This window comes from Gorilla gorilla, chromosome 5, assembly GCF_029281585.2.
Source record: "Gorilla gorilla gorilla isolate KB3781 chromosome 5, NHGRI_mGorGor1-v2.1_pri, whole genome shotgun sequence".
Classification (NCBI taxonomy): Eukaryota; Metazoa; Chordata; class Mammalia; order Primates; family Hominidae; genus Gorilla; species Gorilla gorilla.
Window position 1 is genome coordinate 191,275,742 of NC_073229.2, and position 24,153 is coordinate 191,299,894.

Here is a 24,153-nt window from a genome sequence, read left to right on the forward strand (position 1 = left end):
ACAGCACATGCACACATGCATGTACATGCACACACAGCACATGCCCACATAATGTACACACATGCACACACAGGACATGTACACACACATGCACACACAGCACATGCGCACATGCATGTACGCGCACATGCTTGTACACACACAGGCACACACACACCACATGCCCACATATACAGACACAAATGCACAAATACAAGTCTGCCCCAGGGAACTGCATGGTGAAGACAAGGCCATCAGAAAAGTAGAACCTGTCTTCTTGAGAAAAAAAGGGAGACAAAACATAACTGTCTAACCTGGCTTGGTGGAAGGCACTGGATTTTGGGTATCACTCCATATACTCTGGCGAGGGCATCTTTAAAATCTGCAACCTGATTTTAAATACAAGTGTATTAGAAATTAAACTTCAACAGAAAAGATCTGACAGTTCTGGACTATCCTGAGCGCAACAGTGGCAGGGTCCTGCTCTCCCTTGGCTGGCAGGGACAGGACCCAGCACAGGTGTGAGAATGATGCCCCCACCTCCACCAGCGAAGCAGAGGATGCTGTCAACCTGGGCTTCATCCCCAGACTACAAGCTGCTCGCTGCGGCTCTGTTTTCCTCTCTGCTCCTGTTTCTCTGGAGAGCAGAGCTCTCCTCCTCCCAGTGTCTTTCTGGGCCCCGAGCTGTCTCACCTGAAACGCCACCTGCCACAGCCACCCTCATCCACCAACAACTACTCTGCCTTTCGCGGCCCATAAAGCTTTCTCAGCCCTGTCCACTCTGAAGTATCTCTCTCTCCCGACCCCTCCCCACGGTGGACACATTCTCCTTCACAGAAGAAAGGCCCTGGGACCCCTCAGCTACCGGTCCCGAAAGTGCAAACCTAGACGCCCGTGCGCTCCAACCTCCTCTTGGATGAGGGGCCTCCTCCTCGCTCTACTGAGGGAGTCCTCCCCCACTGCTTCTGCCTCGTGCCTTCTGAGTCAGACCTCCTAGGAGGACACCTGCATCCTCTCAGCCTCGTACTCTGGCTTTGGGGGGCACCAAGCTGGGGTCACCAGCTCCAGCAGATGCCTTTTGCCCCTTGCCTCAGACACTGTCCACTCCTTCCACAAAGCTCTCCTGTGGGCCTCCTGAGCACCTGCTCCGCTGACCGCCTGGCTGCCGGCTGCCATTCCTGCCCCATCTCCTTGGCCTCCTTCTTCTCCTTCCCTTATGGCGAGTTTTCACTGCCTTCCATTGGAAGCTATCTTTTCCACCCCACGGCTTCCCTCCCATCCAGACCTCTCTTCCTGGACTCTGCAGAGAGCTCCAATTCGAACAGTGCAGAGAGCTCCAATTCGAACTGTCCACGCAGAGTCTGATCATCCTCCCCTCTTGCCAAGCTTCTGACACCAGCAAATGTCACTTCTATGGAGGCCTGAGGCAGGACCTCTGCCTCTCCCATCCCCCTGTCCCAAACGGCCAAGTCCAAGCTCCCCACACTATCCCTTCCTCTCCAGCTGCATAGCCACAGGCCCAGATTCCCCCAGCATGTGACCTCCTCGGAGGGTCTCTGTGCCTAGTCTCTCCCCAGCACCACAGGGACAGCAACAAGCAAACACCCCGGCCTACTCAGAGCTCAGCACTGCTGGAGGATGAGGTCCTCATGTCTATGGCTCCCACCCGGCCCCTTCCCAACCCTCCTGCTCTGCCCCTGAGCCCCCTCAAGAGGCAACTGGTCCCATATCTCCCAGCCCCCAGCCCCCAGCTCTGCTCCACTGAACCACTCCCCTCAGGGCCTGGGCAGGCTGCAGGCCTCCATCTCAGCAACGCATTTCCCAGGAAATGTCTGGGTCGGCAGCTCTCCTGGGTGCTCCCGCAGCCCTGATTTCCCCATAAAACAGATGAGTGGATACGTGGCTGGATGCTGGATGCAAAAGCAACAAATTTGTCCTGATGATAAATCAAACTCCTTTCAAAGGACAGGACTCCGAGTATCCACCGTGCTGTTTCTGATGCCCAAACAAGCGCCGTTCGCACCTGGAAGCAGCTCAGCAAATGTGTGGCCCCTGTGGCTTTTGCCACCCCTGGAATCAGTTCCCTGAACACCAAGCTCTGGGCAAATATGGCAGGCACATGTCCCTCATCTATTCGCACATGAGTCCAGGTGAGGACGGTGAGGGCCCTGCAAGCGATCATCTTATGGCTTCCTGGGGTTGGGGTTGAGGCGGAGTCTGGAAAGGGCTGGTAGACTCCTTCCTCAAGTCCACTGCTCCCCACACCCTGGAAAAATGGCTGCACAGGTAAGCAGACACCATGAGAGCAAAGACACTGTTGCCAATTTATTTCACAAACAGTCAAGATACCAAAATAATTGTTCAACATTCAGCCATCGCCCCAGAACTACTAAGATCAGTGACTTTCAACCTTTTTCTAAATCCACAACCTGTGATAAATACGAAAACTATCTCAAAGAATCTGATACCTTTCTCTAAGGCAAGAGTCTGCAAACATTTTCCGTAAAGGTCCACTCGTAAATATCCCGGGATTTGTGGATGACACATCGGTCCCTACTGCAGCTACACCATGGGAGCACAAGCATCCCCAGGTAACAAAGGAATACAATTTTGTTTACAAAAACAGGCAACCAAGAGCTGAAAACAACTACTTTTTCCTTTTTTTTTTTTTAAAGAGACGTGATCTGGCTGTCGCCCAGACTGGAGTGCAGTGGGGCGACCATGGCTCACTGCAGCCTCAAATTCCTGGGCTCAGGCAATCCTCTGACTTTAGCTTCCTGAATAGCTGAGACCACAGACACATACTATCATGCTCAGCTACTTTTACTTCTTTCTAGAGGTCTCACTCTGCTGCCCAGGCTGGTCTCGAAATTCTAGCCGCAAGCACTCCTCCAGCCTGAGCCTCCCAAGGTCCTGGGATTTACAGGCGTGAGTCACCACACCTGGCCAAAAGCAACTTTTCGTATATGCTTACCAGCTAATAACATCTTGTCATGCTTAAATATCTATAGTTTCTTTTATCATAAAACAAATCACAATTTTATCATGAAAACAAACCACAAACAAATATAAGACTATGTTATAAAAGTGAATGTGACTCTTCAAACTGCAGATTCCACCTGCTCTGCCGGACCCTGGAGCACACACTTCTCACAAAAGGAGCCATGAAATCTGTGCTTCCAAATCACTGGTCTAAGCAGCCTTCAGCTCATACTCAACATGCACAGGAAAATAAAATGCAAATAAAATCTGTTTACATGATAACATTTAAGTAGGAAGGGGGTTTGCACTGGGGCACTTTACAGCCCATTGACTCAGAGGCTGAAATGGCCCTGCTGGAGGTCCCCGGGAGATACACACGAGAAAAGAAGCAAAAGCAAGACTTACTTGGTAGTAATTGATGGATGGTTTTATCCCCAATTTTAGAAGCACACTAAAATTTAAATTTAAAAAAGTTAGCTGTATAATGAAGGTCCATTTTCCTTTCTTGTTCTTTTCAGATATCATATTTCATGGTAAAAATTAAGACACTCTTAAAGGAAAGTGTTTTCTATGACTTTATGCAACAAATGTGTCAACATGGACAGCAAATACATGGCTCCCAGTCCCCGCCTTCCCCACCCCTTAGCACACACACAAACTGCTCCAGGCAGGCACCCTTTCCAGTTCCTGACTCCTTCGGAGCATGGGAGCGCTGGGGCCACCACCGAGTGGAGCTGGCACACACATCACCACCCGTTTGCCACACCTGCTTTAAAAGACAGCAATTGAAATCGGATTCCAGGCTTATCCTGGTAAACTGCATTTGGACAAATCTTTAAACACAGTCATGCGCCACATTACGACATTCAGTCAGTGAAGGCCTGCATGTACGAGGGCGGTCCCATATGACCACATTTCTACTGTGCCTTTTCTATGTTGAGATATGTTTAGATACACAAATCCTTACCATTGTGTTACATACAGGTGCCTACAGTACTCAGTAGAGTCACACACTGTACAGGTTTGTAGCCTCGAAGCAACAGGCTATACCACAAAGCATAGGTGTGTCGTGGGCTGTATCAGCTAAGTAAGTGCACTCCAAGATGTTCACATAATGACAATTTTATATCCCATCACCAAGCAATACATAACTGTATGGTAAGTCCCTACAGCTTTCAATCACCTCCTAAAGCACTTCTACACAGAATCCTACCAAACTACCATATATAGAATTCACTTATTAAATTATAAAGGTACATTGTAAAAATTCTGAACCATTCCAGAAGAATATCCTAGTTCCCCATCAAGCCTTGGTAGAAAATTCTAGATCACGATTACAGAGTGGACACAAAGACTTAGACATCCTCTGTGGGCAATAACTTATTGTCAGACTGTCTTGGCCACAGAGTTCCTGGAACAAGGACCGAGATGCCGGACCAGGGTCCTTTCAGCCCCGTCACGGCCCGAACCCAGAGGACCTCGCCTACCCTAGCTGTTGGTGTTGTATGAATAACAGGTTTCAGACTTTGCTGTTAAAAAAAAAAATGTAAACTAGCTTATTAATTTTTTAATATTTATCCTAAGTTTCGATGATCCTATTTTTGATATATTGCGTTTAATAAAATATTTTTGAAATTAATTTAACCTGTTTCTTTTTGCTCCTTTTAATGATGCTACTAGAAAATTTAAAATGACATCTGTGGCTCGTGTTACATGTCTATTGGGTAGCAGGCTCCTGACTTGGGTGATCAAGGGAATAAGGCAAAGAGAGAAAGATGTGGGGAAATGCAGCACCTAACCCAGCATCATGCTTTCTGCTGAGTTGAGATGAGCTTGGCACTCATCCCAGGTCTTTATCTGTGGGTACTCTAGCACGTGCCATCAACTCATCTGTGTCTATGGGAACCCTGAGAACTTTGCTTCAAGATGATTTGTGGTTTTTCAGGTTTGCTGTCTTCATATTATGAAGTGAAGAAAAAAAAGTTACAGTTTTTTATTCTATTTTATTTTTTTGACACAGAGTCTTGCTCTGTGGCCCAGGCTGGACTGCAGTGGTGCGATCTCAACTCGCTGCAACCTCTGCCTCCTAGTTCCAAGAGATTCTCCTGCCTCAGCCTCCTGAGTAGCTAGGATTACGTGCACCACCATGCCCAGCTAATTTTTGTATTTTTAGTAGAGACGGGGGTTTCACCATGTTGGCCAGGCTGGTCATGAACTCCTGACCTCGTGATCCACCCGCCTTGGCCTCCCAAAGTGTTGGGATTACAGGCATGAACCACTGTGCCCAGCCTGTTCCAGTTTATGATAATTTGAAAAGCCAACCTATGAGAAAAAGATAATTTGTGATACCAGTTTACAAGGAAAAATGAGGGGTCTTAAATTTTGACTTCTTAATTTTTAGATTAAAATGAAGGCACTAAGAATTATAGATTTCCCTTGGAGAAACTAAGAATATAATTTTCCTATAATTGTTCTTTATAGGTTTTAGCAAACATACTCTCAGTAGTGCTTTGACCTTGCAGGCCGTCAGTGAACATTTACTGAATGAATGAATGAATGAATGAATGAATAGAGGATGCACCATTCCCATCTACAGCAATGGCAGGGCAGCACTGGGCTCTGCTGAATCCCCACAGGGACTTAAGAGTTTTGCATGTGTCCCGTGTGTGTGTGTGTGTGTGTGTGTGTGTGTGTGCGCGTGTGTGTCTCTCAGTCTGTCTAGTGTCGCTATACAGGAATACCTGAGGCCGGGTAATTATTTAAAAAAAGAGGTTTATTTGGCTCAGGGGTCTGCAGGCTGTCCGAGAAGCTTGGAACCAGATTCTGCTTCTGGCAAGGGCCTCAGGAAACTTCCGCTCACGGCAGAAGGCAAAGGGGAGCTGGTGTGTACAGAGATCACATGGCCAGAGAGGAAGCCAGGGGCTGGGGGTGGTGCCAGGCTCCTGTTAACAACCAACTCTCTGGGGAACTGAGTGGGAACTCGCTCACCCCTGCAAGGGGGCATTAACCTACTCATGAGGGATCCTTCCCCACAACTCAAACACCTCCCACCTCCACACTGGTGATCAAATTTCAACATGAGATTTGGTGGGGATAAACCAACCATATCCAAACCATAGCAGGAAAGCTACTGAGTTTCAACGAGTGTAAGTAGGAGCCACTTAATAAACTATTTGCTGGATACAGAGATGAATTATTTAGATGATTGATTTTAAAATTTTCAGTAGTATCCATTTATCCTTTCTCTGTTTGATTAAATGACCTGGTTTATGGAGTCAGCCTGGAAAACACCAGCACTCTGCAGCAGGGTCAGGACTGTGAGACCCATATTTTGAAACAGAGGGCATCTTTCTTGTCATCTCCAAAGTGGGTCCTACCCTGCCAGTCTTTCAGCAATGTCAGACTTTCTTTTTAATTGCAAGTCTCCTGTGCTCCAGGAGCTACCTAAGACACTCTCTTGGTGAATCCTCATAATGACTTTTTTTTTTTTTGAGACAGTTTTGCTCTTTTTGCACAGGCTGGAGTGCAATGGCACGATCTCAGCTCACTGCAACCTCCACCTCCTGGGTTCAAGCCATTCTCCTGCTTCAGCCTCCCGAGTAGCTGGGATTACAGGCATGCACCACCACGCCTGGCTAATTTTTGTATTTTTAGTAGAGATGGGATTTCACCATGTTGGCCAAGCTGGTCTTGAACTCCTGACCTCTGGTGATCCACCCACCTCAGCCTCCCAAAGTGCTGGGATTACATGCATGAGCCTCCACACGCGGCCCATAATGATTTCTCAACAGCTAATTAGCTACATTTTTTGGGTGAGAAAATGTTTCCTAAAATATTGCTCTTACTGCAAGAAAGCAATGCTTCCTTTATTAAAACCTAAGATTAAATTACATAGATCAAATTATATACACAAACTATATACAAATCAAAGTGTATAGGCCTGTGTACGTTCCTTAGTGTATATACTTGGTAGTGCAGATTTTAAGAGCTGGAAGAGACTTCAGGGTTGAGGGCAACCTATCCATTTATTTCACAGCATGGAAAAAACATCTAGAGGTTAGATACACAAATTGTACAACTAGTTAGTGTCAGAACCAGGATGAAAAGGCACACCTAATGCCACGCGCTCTGGGAGGTGATTTTTAAAGAAGTTTATCCACAGGGCATTCTTTGATGTAATCTTGATCCCCGCTAACCGTGCCAAGCCCCTCTTCTATCAGTGCCTGAGCTCTACCCCTCCCAAGTCGCAGCTGTTAGACTGCGTTTCATCAGATGACACAGGAGACCATCTGTGTGAGACGGTTCTGTACGTTGAGGAGGCAAAGCACATGTCTAGATAAGCAATGGAGGTTTATTCATCTTTTAAGCAGTTTTGATTCAGAACCTTAAATACAGCTGATTAGCTAAGGCTCCTGGTATTACTCTGATTTGAAGGAGAATTGCTCTAAAACAAGCTGCGTGAATTCCAAAAGCAGCAACACAGAGGCTGTGCAATCGCCTGTCATGTTTTTCACGACTTCGCTGGTTTATTATGACCTCTTATGATGAAGGTCAGTGAGAGCAGCTAAGACACTGACACCCTGAAACGTCCCGACAGAGAGGTAAGGGCACACCCTGGCTCTCTAGCAACCAGATTCGGACAGTGAGTGGGCTGGGTGTGGCGCTCGGGAGGCACTTTGTTTTACAAGTCAACTGGCTCAAGTGGGACAACATATTCCCCTTCTCAAGAATAGAGGTGAGGGGAGGCAGGGACGATTTAGGCAGGTTTGGGTCATTTCTGGGGCTTAAAGAACCCTGGCCCACATCTCTTTCCTGCCTGCTTGTTCCAGGAGCTCTGCGGCAAAGACCTACAGACTTCCTGAGTTTCCGTCTTTCTAAGGAAACGACCTGTTAATGCACTATCCTTTATCAGGAATCATGGCTGAGAACGGCACATGCTGGTTGGAGTCCTCGTTTTCCCTACGGCCGACTCTGATGATGAGATGGTGCCCAGATGGGCATCCCAATACTCTGCACCCACTCTGTGTGATCGTGATGTAGAATGATCTGGAAAGGCTTGGTAGGCTCAGAACATTCCTCACGAATGATCCCAGTAGCCGAATAGTGCACATGCAGAAGCTGCTGGAGGGCAGTGAGGTCTACACCCACTCCCCTGGATCCAGCCGTCAGGCTTGGGCGACAGCAGAGATCCCCACTGGGAAGTGCAGCCGGGGGAAGGGCGCACCCACCTGTTGAGGTCCAGCTCCCTGTAGAGTTCCAGGCTTCTGCCAAAGTACTTCTTCTGGGAGTTGAGCGCATCCACCTGGGCGGCACAGGTCCCATGCTTTTCCCACTCATGCTTCCTGTGAGGATTAGAAAAAATCTCCACTTAAAAGCAGTGAAACAGGCTGGGGGCAGCGGCTCATGCCTGTAATCCCAACACTTTGGGAGGCTGAAGGGGGTGGATCACCTGAGATCAGGAGTTTGAGACCAGACTGACCAACATGGTGAAACTGTCTCTACTAAAAATACAAAAAAATTAGCCGAGTGTGGTGGCAGGTGCCTGAAATCCCAGCTACTCAGGAGGCTGAGGAGGAGAATCGCTTGAACCCGGGAGGCAGAGGTTGCAGTGAGCCGAGATCATGCCATTGCACTACAGCCTGGGCAAGAGACAAACTCCATCTCAAAAAAAAAAGTAATGAAACTGATTCCCAATTAAAATGCTCAAGCATGTTTTCTCTTAGCACAGACTATTCCCATGCAGTAGGCATGTCATTTCTTTTACAAAGTAGGAAGGATAAAATTCCTTATTTGCAACATAGGCAATTATTTCAATCCCCCACGATTAAATAATCAGTTTCAGTTCATGTCTACAATTACAGCTTGCTCAATTAACAACAAATCAAAGCTGAGAAAAAAGAACATGCTGCTGCCCCAACCCCCACTGATTCACAAAGCAACGTGTGGTCTCCTGCAGTGAGTGGGTGCTTTGCAGTCAGGGAATTTCGCAGAGTGGCACAAACTGTCATTTCTAAGCAACCAGCCATGGAAAGGCAGGACAGCTAATTACCAGGAAACACCTCAGGCCCATTTTCCATTTCAGCTTCTACAAATTATAGTTTAAGCATCCATTCTACATAGAGGACAATAAGAACAACTGAATAGCCTATAACTAAAGGCCTGCATGTGAACAGCAATTTGTATTCCAGAAAAATGTGGTCACTGATAATGATTCCTGATATTTTACTGCAGATTAAAGGTTTACAAAAATCTTTCATGTTCTTCATTTGGTTCTCAAAACTCTGCAAGGCGGAAATATCACTGCTGGTTTAGAGACAGGGAATGGAAGCCCAGAAGGGCCAGGTGACTTGCTGAAGGTCACTCAGAGCCTGCCCTTGAAGGCCACGCTCAAGTCCAAGGTCAGCGCCCTTCCCACTGCACTGGGCTGTCATCCAATCAACTGCTGACAAGATTGACAGCCACCTTCAGAATGACTGGCGTGTCACTCAGATGTTTATCATCTTTAGCATGAAAAGACAAAATGGGAATCAGATTTCCTCAGCTTTATTAGTAGTGATGAATTCATGACGTTTTAATAAGTAACATTCATGCAACCACTTATAAAGCACTTATATGCAGTCTTAAAAACACAATCTAAATGTGCATTAATTCATTGGCAAAATTCATCCAAAATACTAGTTTTAAATAATTCCTATCGATTTAAGTCTCAGAAAATGATGAAAAGTTGAAAACAGGAACGATAAAAGTGGATGAGTAACTGTCTTCATCTAGAAGACTTTCCAGAGCAAATTACCTGATAACTTCCTATATCCTATAAGGTAGAAAAAGGAGATAATTTTAAACTAGTTGAAATGTAACCTGAATTCCAGGTGACTTAGTTTCTATAAAACAGGGGTAATTCTGCAGGGGAGATGAGGTGTGCTGAGCCCTTCCACATGAATGAAAACAGTTCCTGACTCACAATAAACAGTAAATGTCAGCCATCATTATTCCTGGAGCAAGCTTAACTCAACAGATGTTGGAAATAGATTGATATTCATGGAGCTCACAGCATTCACTCACACATCACTTGGACTGGACCTTTTTTTTTTAAGCATCAGAACGGTCAGTCACCAATGCGAAGTGACTCAGCGTGTTGCCCTCTGTGCTGAGAGACACCCTGACTCACCCACCAAGCGCAGATGCAGCCAGGAGCGGATGTCCCAGGCTCACCCACCCACTGTCACCCAGCCCGCTCGGCCACAACAGGCAGCCAGTCCTCGGGGCTGGTTATGCCCAAAGACACATTCCACAGCAGTGCTGTGACACCTTCCCCTGCCCAAGGAGCAGAGGTGGAGAAGCCAGAGGCCAACCCCCATGGAGTTAGTCAGGTGACTTGAGTGATAGGCACAGGACTGGGTGACACAGCCCAGAGAGGAGCTCCTCCCTAGCTGATATTTTGTATTTAGGAGCACTCAAAAATATAAATATTAATTTGTGTGTGAGACTTATCTTTTTCATTTAGAACCAGTTTTTTAAAGTGTGTAATTCAACTATCAACCTGAAAATTTAAAGTAAGTCATCTTGCCTTTATCGGAGCACAAAAATAAATGCATACTGTGCCCACACTGTTTTGATTAAATGCTCAAGACCCAGCTCACTGAAGGCCTTTGCATGTTTGCTGATTTATTTTAAGCTATTTGGCTAAAATCTGACAGACTCTATCATGGAACATTGTAACAACTGGAAAAATTCTCTTTCACATAACTCAGTTACCATAAACTCATCATCTGAAGTACACTGTGAAGTGACATATAATTTTTTTTCCTATCTTCTTCCATTCCAACTTATCATGGCCATTATTTTGAAATAATTTTCTAGAACACAGGCTGTGCAGAACAGGTGACTGAGACCTGAACCATTCACCACCCGAATTTTCAAGGGTGATTCAACGCACAGACTGAGGGTCCATGAATCCTAAGGCCACTTCACTGCCACACCGATGAACCAGGAAGAGGGACATCACTTCCATTTCATTTTGTTTTCAAAAGCTTTCTTCTAAACTTAACTTTTAATTTTCCTGAAAATTATACACAAAAATATTTCTAGGTTAATCTTCCTACCTAAAATTTGATGGGTTGTAATCTGAATTATAAATTGCAATATTGAAGTGGGATAGAGAAAATAATTACCTTCAGTTAATATAATGTTAATACAAGGAATTCAACTTTATGTTCTTAAAAAAGCCAGGATTTTAAAAGCTATCTTGAATTCAACATGGCGTTTATGCCCTAGGCTTAGCTTCTGCTGAACTTAAAGGTGCTTCACTATGACTGAGGTCTCAGCCTCATATGCTAAGTCTCACTTTCTCTCCTCCCTAAGTCATAGGCATGAAATCATCATTTTAGAAGACATCTTCTTTTTTTTTTTTTTTTGAGATGGAATCTTGCCCTGTTGCCCGGGCTGGAGTACAGTGGCGCAATCTCAGCTCACTGCAATCTCCACCCCCTGAATTCAATTGATTCTCCTGCCTCAGCCTCCCAAGTAGCTGGGATTACAAGCGTACGCCACCATGCCCAGCTAATTTTTGTATTTTTAGTAGAGATGGGGTTTTGCCATGTTGGCCAGGCTGGTCTCGAACTCCTGACCTCAAGTGATCCACCTGCCTTGGCCTTCCAAAGTGCTGGGATTACAGGTGTGAACCACTGTGCCTGGTCTCTTTTTTCTTAATGTATTTCAAGACAGGAGCACAATTTCCTTAAGAAATATTCTCTCCTGTCTGATGTGGACTAATTCTTAGATATGCAAGCATTTGACTTTGTTGAGCCTCAGAAGAGAAAATTTGTATCTTTCTTTTATTTTTTTTTTTTTGAGACAGGGTCTCACCCTGTCACCTAGGCTGGTTATCACCCCAGCTGATCACAGCTCATTGCAACCTTGATCTCCCGGGACCACAGCCGCACAATACCACATCTAGCTGACTTTTTAAATTTTTGGTAGAGGTGGCATTTTGTCATGTTACCAGGCTGGTCTCAAACTCCTCGGCTCAAGCAATCCACCCGCCTCAGCCTCCCAAAGTGCTAGGATTACAGGCACGAGCCATTGTGACTGGCCGAGAAAAGTTTTAAAGCGAAGTAATAAATACCACATAGGTTAGAAAACAGGCTTATATGGTAAATTCCACTTGCTTTCATTTTTTTATACATTGGAGAAAGGCACCAAAAATGCCGTAACAGAATCATATCTCATAAAAGGTTGTTCAAACTGCTCAGCCCCAGAAGACAGATTCTGTTATCTTGCTTCCCACAGTTTCCACTTCTAGCGATTCATCACGCTCCCCACACCCGCTCAGACAGCAATCAAGACAGCAATCAGAGGCTGGGACTTACCAGAAGCGGCTGCGATTGGGAAACGAGTGAATTACGTCAGGCCAGTATGCCCTCATTTCTGGCAAAAGATCCTATGCATTAAAAAATAAAATAAAATAAAATAAGTCTACGCAGGATCTTAATAATAAACTCAAAACCTAGAAGGTAAATTTGATAAACTGACGCCAAAGAATTGAGCTCTGCTAATTAACAATACTTTGGTGAATAAAATAATCCTATGCTTATTTTGTATGAAGTGTTTGTTAAGATATATCTACAAGTACAATTTGAGTAACCATAAAACTGCACACGAAAATACAAGCTCTTACAGGTGAAGGGATAAAGTGTACATCCAAACAATGGAATATTTTCAGCAACAAAAACCAATGAGCCGTCGAGTCATGAAAAGACACTGGAGGAACTACAAACGTACATTGCTAAGTGCAAGAAGCCAATCTGCAGAGGCTACATACTGTATGATTCCAATGACGTGACAATTTGGAAAAGGTAGTCTTAAGAGGCAGGAATGAGATTCGCAGTTGCTGGGGGTTCAAGAGGAGGAAGAAGGGGAGGTATGGCTCAGGGGGTTTAGGGCCAGCGGCTGCTCCAGAGCACACTGGGTGGGACTTGCTCTCCTGCATTTGTCCAAAGCCGCACAACACAGGAGTAAACCCTAATGTTAATGCTAAACTTTATTTAATAATAAAGTATCAGTATCAGTTCATTAATTGTAACAAATGTAACACACTATAGAAGATGTTAATGATTGGGAGATTTGAGGGGGAAGGGAGTGAACTGTCTGTAATCTCCATCCAATTTTTCTGTAAACCTAAAACTGTTCTAAAAACAACATTGGCCGGGCACGGTGGCTCACGCCTGTAATCCCAGCACTTTCAGAGGCCGATGCGGGCGGATCACGAGGTCAGGAGATCGAGACCATCCTGGCCAACCTGGTGAAACCCTGTCTCTACTAAAAATACAAAAATTAGCTGGGCGCAGTGCCACATGCCTGTAATCCCAGCTACTCGGGAGGCTGAGGCAGGAGAATCACTTGAACCAGGGAGTCGGAGGTTGCAGTGAGCCGAGATTGCGCCACTGCACTCCAGCCTGGCGACAGAGTGAGACTCCATCTTAAAAAAAACAAAACAAAACCATCAATTAAAACAAACAAACAAACAAAGGACAAGCTCTCCTTTTCCCAGAGAAGAGCTTGGGTGAGCTGGGCAGCCTGGGCACCAGTCGTGCTAAATCCAACAGAACTGGAGTTTACTTTTCCATTTCTACACACCCTCTACACCAAAAAAACCCAAAAAGGTCAGTAAAAAGGTGCTTAACAAACTTCGGATAACTTCACTTTCCTTCCCTTTCTCCTGTTTTCCAGCACCCTATATGAAGGTCCTTTTCTCAGCCCATTTGTAACTCAGCCCCTACCCCACAGCCCCTGCCTGTGTGGGCGCAGCTCTGTCCCCCTCCTCTTCCCCTCCAGCCCCCCACCCCACCTCTCCTGCCCCACCATGCTGGCTTCAGCCCCATCAGCTCTCCGAGATGTCCTAGGGCATGATATGATTGAGTGTGCAAACTGGGCTACTTCCGTTTGGGACAATGCAAAGGTGTTCCTACTGCTACACAACAAGGAAGCCAGGACTACTCTGAGGAGCAGCGGCTCACACCACCACAGACCCACGACCCACCCACGACCCCACTCAAGAAGCATTTCAGCTTTCCTGTCCTGGACGCCCCGGGGATATGCAGTCCCATGGTGCCTCTTCTCAAATCTCTCCACTCCTGGGTTTCCGCCTTTCCCAGCTGCAGGCACACATGCCCCTTTCCACCTGGCTGTTAACACGGGGCTCCACCAGCACTGTCCCCTCTGCCCACCAGGCCCACACCTGTCAGCGCCGTCCCCTTAGCCCTCCCACACCTGTCAGCCCTGCCCCTCACTCACCCACGTCCACACCTGTCAGCCCTGCCCTCACCCACCCACGTCCACACCTGTCAGGCCTGCCCCCTCACCCACCCACGTCCAAACCTGTCAGCCCTGCCCTCACCCACCCACGTCCACACCTGTCAGCCCTGCCCCCTCACCCACCCATGTCCACACCTGTCGGCCCTGCCCCCTCACCCACCCACATCCACACCTGTCAGCCCTGCCCCCTCACCCACCCACGTCCTCACCTGTCAGCCCTGCCCCCTCACCCACCCACGTCCACACCTGTCAGCCCTGCCCTCACCCACCCACGTCCACACCTGTCAGCCCTGCCCCCTCACCCACCCATGTCCACACCTGTCAGCCCTGCCCCCTCACCCACCCACGTCCACACCTGTCAGCCCTGCCCCCTCACCCACCCATGTCCACACCTGTCGGCCCTGCCCCCTCACCCACCCACACACCTATCAGCCCTGCCCTCACCCACCCACGTCCAAACCTGTCGGCCCTGCCCCCTCACCCACCCACGTCCACACCTGTCAGCCCTGCCCCCTCACCCACCCATGTCCACACCTGTCGGCCCTGACTCCTCACCCACCCATGTCCACAGACCCATGTCCATTCCCACACCTGTCATTTTGATTCACCATCCTCATGCTAACTATGCCTAAAGCCACCTTTCCTCTGACCCTGAAGTTCCTCTATGTCACCCCTGGAGGTCTCAAGGGCACTTCAGACTCAACGTATCCTGAAGTGGCCTCTTCATCACACCTCCCCAGAAACCATTCCCTGCAGTGAGTCCCGGAGGAGAGGAGGAGAGTCTGTGTGAGGAGCTAGAGACAGCACCAGGCTCTGGGGTGTCCCTTCTAAGTCTCACGGCAGTCCCCAGCCTCTTGGCTCATCCCACTGAAGGTCTTCACGGGCAGGAAAAAGAAAACAATTCCATATGGATTAGAACTTGTGGGCTGGGCGCGGTGGCTCACACCTGTAATCCCAGCACTTTGGGAGGCCGAGGCAGGTGGATCACCTGAGGTCGGGAGTTCGAGACCAGTCTGACCAACATGGGGAAACCCCATGTCTACTAAAAATACAAAATAAGCCGGGCATGGTGGCGCATGCCTGTAATCCCAGCTACTCAGGAGGCTGAGGCAGGAGAATTGCTTGAACCCGGGAGGTGGAGGTTGCAGTGAGCCAAGATTGCGCCATTGCACTCCAGCCTGGGCAACAAGAGCAAAACTCTGTCTCAAAAAAAAAAAAAAAAAAGAAAAGAAAAGAAAAGAAAAAAAGAACTTGTGATGGATTTGCAACTAATGACCTTGGGGAATGTACCATTCCTAGGAGAGACCCACAACTCCTGCAAACCTTCAATTCTACCACACGTTTTAAAGAAGGCCCCAGTTACCACCCCCTCCCTGGGGTCCAGGTCCAGTTACCCTGGTATATACTGGTTACACACAGGAACTGTTGGCACCCCTAAGGAAAGATGAAGGCGTGTGTGTGAGTGAAGACTCCGTATGACTTATAAGGTACGGGTATCTCAAAGGAACGCCTCTGCTAGTATCTCTAATAAATTCCCGCCCTGTGAGTTTTCTTTAATCAAGCTCTTGTACTGGAAAGGCCCAGCATGTCCACCTGCTCAGAAACCCGTCCACCAGATAGGACGGCCCCAGGCCTGCGCTCTCTGAGCCTCAGCTGTCTGGAGATGCCTGGCGATATAGCACACCGACCAGATTCCCACGTCGGTCATCTGACCCAGGAGTCCTGGGGCCTGGGACGAGGCGGGGCTGGCGGGCGAGCGTCAGGATCTGCACAGGGCTGGCATGGGGGAGTGTCAGGGCTTGCTCCGGTTGGAGCCCCTCGCTCAGGCCCCTCATGCAGTGGCTTGGGCACAGGGCAGGGGAGGGGAGGAGAGGGAAAAGGTCAATTGGTGTAATTTGTGGGGTCGAGATAACAATACTTACTAAAACAGCAGCAAGGGCTCAATCCTGGTGAATACATTCATGACCCCTTAATTTTAAAGATGACTTTGAAGGTACGCTTGTGAAGAAAAGAGTTAATCTAGGTCAACACTCTGCAGGAGAAATATAATTAAAAGTCAATACCTTAATCTCTTCTAAATTGAAGGGCCACGATCTATTACATCCTTCACTTTTATCGGGCCTGGAAATTCAAATTTAAAAGAGAAAATAAGAAATATTAGGCTTGGTTGGGGTGGCTTCTACATGACCTTAGAAAACACTTTCATTGAAGTCTGCAAAGAATAAAAAGAGAAATTCTAATTGGGAATTCCTTATCCCAGGCAGGATGCTTAAGAAAGAAGACGCAGGTAAGAGGAGTCAGAGTTCAAATTTCTTTAGAAGGGAAAAGAAATTGTGTTAAACTGTCCAGGAGTAATGCAGACAGGCCACTGCTTAGTAAAGGAAGTGCAATGGATAGCCTAGCAGCACCGAGGAGCGGGGACTCTGGGGTCAGCCCCGGCTGGGTTGACGGCAACCTCTGCTGCTCCCTAGCACCGGGACCTAAGTAAGCTGACCCCCGGCCAATCTCTGCACCACAGATCCAGCATGAGAACAGCGAGAGTCTGTTCCTTTCAATGGTGAGGAGGACTCCAGGAGATGACAGATAAAACATGTCAGAAAGTGCCTGGCGTATGGCAGAAGATCAGCTAGTAGGATTTTCATTTCATTTTCAGTAGCAAACACACTTACTGTCTAGAACTTTAACTCCATCCTCACACATCTAATTCTGGACTTATCAACTCTGACTCTTGAGTGCTGCTTACTCCACAAGGTCACCAACTTCCTAAGACCCCGACCCCTCAGAGCCCCAAAGAGGCCAGGGAGGAGAGTGTCTTCAGGGTCAACAGCTGGACCAGCATGTGAAACCCGCCTGATTCCATCCACTGGACTGGACAGCATTGCAAAGCTTCATTCCAGCCTCAGAAATGAAACGGCCATGATGGGCAGAGGCACATTCAGAGCACTTGGTCACAGCAGGGGAGAGGACACCACACAAAGTCTAGCAAAGCCAGGAGCCCCAGAGACAGGAGGTCAAGGTTATCTGACCAGACAGAGAAGAAAGTGAAACCCGAAGCCAAGTACCTACATCCCAGTTTAACTTGTTTTCCACCAATCCCTCTTCCTAAGGAGCCAGGAGGCACCAATTAAGCTAAAAGGGCCCTTTTCAATCCCGGCATCAAGGCAGCGGGACAAAACTGGTCCTTCAGATGGGGCGATTGATGTGCACAGTTCAGCGTCACAAGTATGTCCATGTTACATAGAAAAGAATTAACTAAACAAAACGCAGACAAAACCAGAATAATAAATGAGTGTCTCTGAAATGTGTACGAGACGTGCATTTATGTATTTTCATGTAGTTATTTATAATAAACCCCAAGAGAAGAACAAAATGAGAAAATTAAAATGTAGTGACCCTGACATGTACCGAGAATCCATAAACACTATTTTAAAAAGTGTTATTGGCTGGGCGCAGTGGCTCACACCTGTAATCCCAGCACTTTGGGAGGCCAAGGTGGATGGATCACCTGAGGTCAGGAGGTCGAGACCAGCCTGACAAACATGGTGAAATCCTGTCTCTACTAAAAATACAAAAAACAGCCGGGTGTGGTGGGGCATGCCTGCAATTCCAGCTACTTGGGAGGCTGGAGCAGGAGAATCACTTGAACCTGGGAGGTGGAGGTTGCAGTGAGCCAAGATCGTGCCACTGCACTCCAGCCTAGGCAACAGAGTAAGACTCTGTCTCAGAAAAAAAAAACAAAACTGTTATTGTTCTATGAAGACAGAATTAAAGAAGAAGAGAATCAGGGTTCTGCTAGAAAGACTAAAGATATTTTAAAATAAGAATCTAGTCTATTGGATAAACTCCTAAAAATAAAAAACAAGAATAAATATTAAGACCACATTCAAGCTAGGGTTCCCAGTCAACGAGCCTCTTCTGCCTAAGATTTAATTGTGTGAGACACTTGCCATAGTCCATGTATTGTCCAGTAATCCGGAGGGTCTCTACAGTCGTTTTGAATTTTCTAGGGAGAAAATATAACAAGAAAATGATTGGCTCTTTATTAAAATACACTTAGGAACCCTATTAAAATACATTTAGCAGCTAGTTGCAACATATGCCAACGAGATACAGGTACTGTGCTAGTAACACAAGCTAAAACCAGGGCTAGTTCCTAATAAATTGCTTACAACAATACATCCATGAGGAAGCTACACTAAGGCTGGATGTTCTAAGCCAAACGTCAAACAACTGACTTAACAGAAACAGCCATTTTTGTTAAGCCATTCCTCAAATATTTGACTTAACAGAAACAGGTGTTTTTATGGGCCAGGCGCAGTGACTCATGCCTGTAATCCCAGCACTTTGGGAGGCCAAGGCGGGTAGATCACCTGAGGTCAGGAGTTCCAGACCAACCTGGCCAACCTGGTGAAACCCCATCTCTACCAAAAATACAAAATTAGCTGGGCGTGGTGGCAGGCGCTAATAGTCACTACTACTCCGGAGGCTGAGGCGGGAGAATTGCTTGAACTCAGTGAGCAGAGATCATGCCATTGCACTCCAGCCTAGGTGACAAGAAAAAAACTGTGTCTCCAAAAAAAAAAAAAAAAAAAAAAGGCTGGGCACGGTGGCTCACGCCTGTAATCTCAGCACTTTGGGAGGCGGAGGTGGGCAGATCATGAGGTCAGGAGATCGAGACCATCCTGGCCAACCTGTGAAACCCTGTCTCTACTAAAAATACAAAAATTAGCCAGGCATGGTGGTGGGCTCCTACAGTTCCAGCTCCTCAGGAGGCTGAGGCAGGAGAATAGCTTGAACCCGGGAGGCAGAGCTTGCAGTGAGCCGAGATCGCGCCACTGCACTCCAGCCTGGGTGATAGAGTGAGACTCCATCTCAAAAAAAAAAAAGAAAGAAATGATCAAGGGCATAATCTGAGCCAGATAAGTGAAACTGCATTTTCATTTGTCAACAGAAAAATCAGTTGAGGAAGTAGAACAGAAAGTCCTTACTGCTCAGTGCTGGAGAAAGAGGGTCAGAGGCCAAAACCTGTAACTTCACCTCTGCCACTCAACTCTATCCCTCAGGGAACCCAGTTCAAAGCCAGAAGCTGGGCTCCTTTCCTGGAGGCAATGCGGAGAGCAAAGCCTGTACCACACGGGGCTCTGAGGGCTCTGCACAGCACTCAGTTCCCAGGCCTGCCTGCGTGGAGCTGTGGGAGAGCCCAGGACACTGGGAACCCGACAGGCAGACTGAGCATCTTTGACACAAGCATCTCATCAGAGGGGGCACCAGGGACAGCCCTCACTGCCTAGGAGGACACCTGGGCTGAAACAGAACCCCTCACCATGGCTGCCCAGTAGGAAATACACTCCTTAACAAGGACATTTTGCTACAGATTTTTTTTTAAATCTTGTTTCTAAAGCCTCAAGGCAAAGATGTGCCTCCACGCATATTTACATTCAGTGTGCAGGGACACACCCACGTTTTGTCATGTAAATGCCTCCCTGAATGCAGAGCAGCCTGGTCTCAGGCCCTGGAGGCAGATCCTTCAGTGTGGGTCAAAGACAGTGCTTAAGTTCCAGCTCCTCCTCCACGGTCCTTCCTTCCGTAGGAACCAAGGACTCCAGCAATCCCTCCCTATCTCAGAATGCCAGCTACACTCCCAACAATTGAAAGTTGGTGCCAGGCAGCTTCCGGCTCCTTCTGTCCACTGCCCCAACCCAAGGCAAGGAAACAGCATCAGGAGCGCAACATTAAGTCTGCAAAACTGAAAACGGGGCAATCTCGTGTACAGAAATGAGCAAGAGCATAATTTGAGCCAGATAAGCAAAATTTCATTTTCGTTTGTCATCAGAAAAATCAGTGAGGAAGTAGAAGCGAAAGTCACTACCACTCAGTGCTAGAGGCAAAACATAAAGCCTGCGTGCTCCTGACAGAATGTGGTGCTAGCTCAGCAACACGGTCAAACACTTGAGAAGTGGGCAATGCACACCAGGGTCAGCTTGATACACCGAGCAGGGTACGCCCTGAGGCACAGATCCAGGCAGTGTCCTGGCTCTGGGTGCTCCAATGAGAAGGGCCTGGACACTGACGCCCTGAAGGGATGTGGGCATGGAGCAAAACGCAGCCAGATAATGAGGGGCCAGCCCGGAGGGCCGCGAGTGCCATGGGTGCCAAGCACAGCAAAGGAGGCAGGGAAGCTCTTGGGTCCTCTTCACTCACAGGACATGTTAATAAAATGTCCAATACATGGAGGGATGTAGGGACCAGCCCTACAGGGACTGTGGGTTTTTCTCCTCATGTGTGGAGACGAGAGATTGTAGAAATAAAGACACAAGACAAAGAGACAGAAGAAAAGACAGCTGGGCCCAGGGGACCACTACCACCAAGACGCGGAGACCAGTAGTGGCCCCGAATGCCTGGCTGCACTGTTATTTATTGGATACAAGGCAAAAGGGGCAGGGTAAGGATTGTGAGTCATCTCCAATGATTGATAAGGTCACGTGAGTCACGTGTCCACTGGACAGGGGGCCCTTCCCTGTATGGCAGCGGAGGCGGAGAGAGAGAGAGGCCAGCTTATGCCATTATTTCTTCTATGCATTTCAAAGACTTTTAGTACTTTCACTAATTCTGCTACTGCTATCTAGAAGGCAGAGCCAGGTGTACTGGGTGGAACATGAAAGTGAAACAGCAGTGTGACTGCTGAAGCACAGCATCACGGGGAGATGGTTAGGCCTCCAGACGGCTGTGGGCAGGCCTGACTGATATGAGGCCTATCCACAAGAGGTATGGTGAAGCAGAGTCTGCTCTAACTCCCTTTCCCAGTCTGCTGAGTAACGGGTGCCTTCCCTAGGCACTGACGCTACCACTAGACCGAGGTCAGCTAAGTAATGGTTGCCTTCCCAGGCACTGGTGTTACCACTAGACCAAAGAGCCCTCTAGTGGCCCTGTCCGGGCATGACAGAGGCTCACACTTGTCTTCTGGTCACTTCTCACTGTGCCCCTTCAGCTCCTATCTCTGTATGGCCTGGTTTTTCCTAGGCTGTAATTGTAGAGCAAGGATTATTATAATATTGGAATAAAGAGCAATGCTACAAACTGATGATTAATAATATTCATATATCATCATATCTATAATCTATTTCTAGTATAACTGTTCTCATTTTATATATTTTCTTTATTATACTGGAACAGCTTATGCCCTCAGTCTCTTGCCTTGGCATCTGGGTGGCTTGCCGCCCACAGAGGGAGGAGACAAACTGAGGCTTGCTGTGGGTTGAACCGTGTCCTCCCAAAAGATATATCCCTGTCCTAACCCCTCCTCCCATCTGTGAACATGACCCTACATGGACACAGTGTCTTTGCAGATGTCATCAAGAAAAGGTGATACCAGATTAGGGTGGGCCCTAAATCCAATTACTGGTGTCCTCATCAGAAGAGACAGAGAGACACAAAGTGGAGAACACACCGTGAAGGAGAAGGCAGAGATTGGGGTGATGGGTCAGCCCAGGAACGCAGAGGACCACGGGTCCTTACTAGAAGCTAGCAGAGAAACAGAACAAACTCTCTCAGAGCCTTCCAGGAGGAACCAACCCTTCTGACCCATAGGTTGAAACTTCCCCTTCCAGAACCGTGAGAATAAATTCCTGAGGCTCTCAGCCACCCAGCTTGTGGCACTTTTGTTACAGCAGCCCTGGGAAGCTCACACACAGCCCTCCTGGGGGCAGTCTCTGCAGGAGACACCGCCCACCCGCCAGAGCGATGCCTACCTCCCACACCAGCAGCGTGGGTGCCCTGGACGGGCACGTGCACACAAACCCCTCTTCACAGGGCTCCCCAGGCCCCAGGGCCCGTCAAGGCAGAAACACTCACCTCGCATACTGTCTCAGGCCAGTGCTGAACCATAATTAGTTTTTTCCACTCATGGTTGTCACTGTTAAAACACAAGAAACTTATTTTTCAAGAACTTTTTTTAAACTTACAGAAAAAATTCATCCACCCATCCATCCCTTCAATCATTCATTCAGCACCGAGTGCTGTGGGAGGAGGAGCACTGCCTGCCCTGCTGCTGCACACACTCCTGTGAGGAAGGCGGTACACCCCTACACTAAGAAGGCACGTGTGGTGGCGTCCAGTGCTGAGTGGCGGAGAACATGAACAGGATAAGGGGAGGAGGGGAGAGGAGGGGAAGCGGAGGCAGGGCAAGCTAGGAGTGCAGCCAGGGAGGGCCTCACTGAAGAGAAGCCACTGAGCCACGAAGCACCTTTCTCCTAAGGATGCTCAAGAGAAACGCAGATCCACGATCCCTCCCCTGCATTCGTGAAACCCATAAAAGCCTGAAACCTGGTAGTTTTTTGTAATTCATTTGGCAACGAAACATAACCTGAACTAGCATAACGCTATTTATCGTCACTACCCCAACTCAGTTTTTAGACTTCACTTGCTTCTCTGCAGAATTTGTGTCATTTGATTTTAGGGTGCTACTTCAGATGCCACCAGGACTGTTAACTTGAACACGGTATGTGCACTGCATCATGAATGTTATTCAGGACATGGTATGCACGCAGCACTGCATCACACGTGTTACCCAGAACATGGGGCCACACTGGAGCACAAACCTGAACACGGTGAAACTCATCTGACTCTAAGACTTCACAGAAGCCACTGTGGAGCAGCAGCTTATTCATGGCAGGAGGCCTCTAGCCAGAACTGCAAGACTTAACGAGACTGAAGTAAAAAGTGCAGCTTGCAAAAAATGCACATGGAAAAAGCCAGCAGCAACACAGGAATGTAAGTCACGCAGACACTTCAGGATAAATCAAATTTTAGAAGGGAAGATTCCAAGTAAAAAGATCAGGTTGTCACACATTAGCTTTTGTAAATAATTGAGTCCTGTTGAATTTGTATAGAATTTACAGTTAAGATGGTATGAAAACTTAGTTGTACATTGGAACTAATTATGCAAGCTCTCAGTATAAAAGGAAAAAAGGGTTCAAGCGTGGTGGCTCACATCTATAATCCCAGCACTTTGGAAGGCAGAGGCAGGAGGATTGCTTGAGCTCAGGAGTTCAAGACCAGCCTGGGCAACATGGTGAAACCCTGTCTCTACAAAAATTAGCCAGGTGTGGTGGCAGGAACCTGTAGTCCCAGCTACTTGGAAGGCGCTGAGGCAAGAGGATAGCTTAAGCCCAGGAGGTGGAAGATGCAGTGAGCCCAGATCACATCACTGCACTCCAACCTGGGCTACAGAGCCAGACCCTGTCTCAAAAAAAAAAAAAAAAAAAAAAAAAAAAAAAAAAAAAAAAGGATGAGCTGCAGGGTGAGAATTAGAGCTGGTAAAGCATTTTTTACCCTTGGGTGCAAAAACCTTATTTTACATAGACGGAACCTGAGGCTGGAAAGCTTAGCAACACCCAGGAAGATGAGACTATCAATATGCTTACAACGAAACTACCAAGACTCAGACGTTTGTAACAAACTCTCCATCTAAAACCAGGCAGAGTGATGTGACTGCAGGAGATCCCCTCCCACACACATGCCCCCCTCCCCTATTCACGGAGAAAGTAATGGAGAAGCTAAAGAAAGTCAAAGAAGAAAGAAAAATCACCAAGGTCTCAAAACCAGTTAGAACTTGGGAAAATGCCTGCTGACCTATGAAGCCCTCGTGGTCTGAATCAACCATGCTCTCGCAAATCTTGCCTGCTCAAGATTGTCCGATTATATCAGCTGCATGAATTATGGGCTGGGGTGGGGGATCCACATATGACAGCCTGTTTTATGCTAATGTTTACTTCCAGCCAGACATCATTCCAAGTTACATTCTGTACCTTAACTGATTTCTCCTGAAGCCAACTCTGTGAGGCAGACTGTTACTATTTCTACTTTACAGATGAGGAAACT

General features: G+C 47.5%; 1 protein-coding gene and 1 pseudogene across 3 annotated transcripts in view; both read right to left on the reverse strand.

The window, feature by feature from the left end:
• RNASET2 (ribonuclease T2) overlaps window positions 1–24,153 on the reverse strand; it is a 77,172-nt gene that overhangs the window by 1,080 nt on the left and 51,939 nt on the right. For 2 of the 3 annotated variants that reach the window (XM_063708000.1, XM_055391346.2), the window contains 7 exons: window positions 22,126–22,186; window positions 18,222–18,277; window positions 16,338–16,395; window positions 12,330–12,400; window positions 8,190–8,303; window positions 3,367–3,412; window positions 294–368 (listed from right to left, as the gene is read on the reverse strand). In XM_063708000.1, coding sequence (XP_063564070.1) covers window positions 294–368; window positions 3,367–3,412; window positions 8,190–8,303; window positions 12,330–12,400; window positions 16,338–16,395; window positions 18,222–18,277; window positions 22,126–22,186 — 481 coding nt within the window. The remainder of the gene's footprint in view (window positions 1–293; window positions 369–3,366; window positions 3,413–8,189; window positions 8,304–12,329; window positions 12,401–16,337; window positions 16,396–18,221; window positions 18,278–22,125; window positions 22,187–24,153) is intronic. The other variant, XM_055391347.2, reaches the window with a different exon arrangement.
• LOC101136862 (protein GVQW1-like) lies at window positions 14,810–16,329 on the reverse strand (annotated as a pseudogene).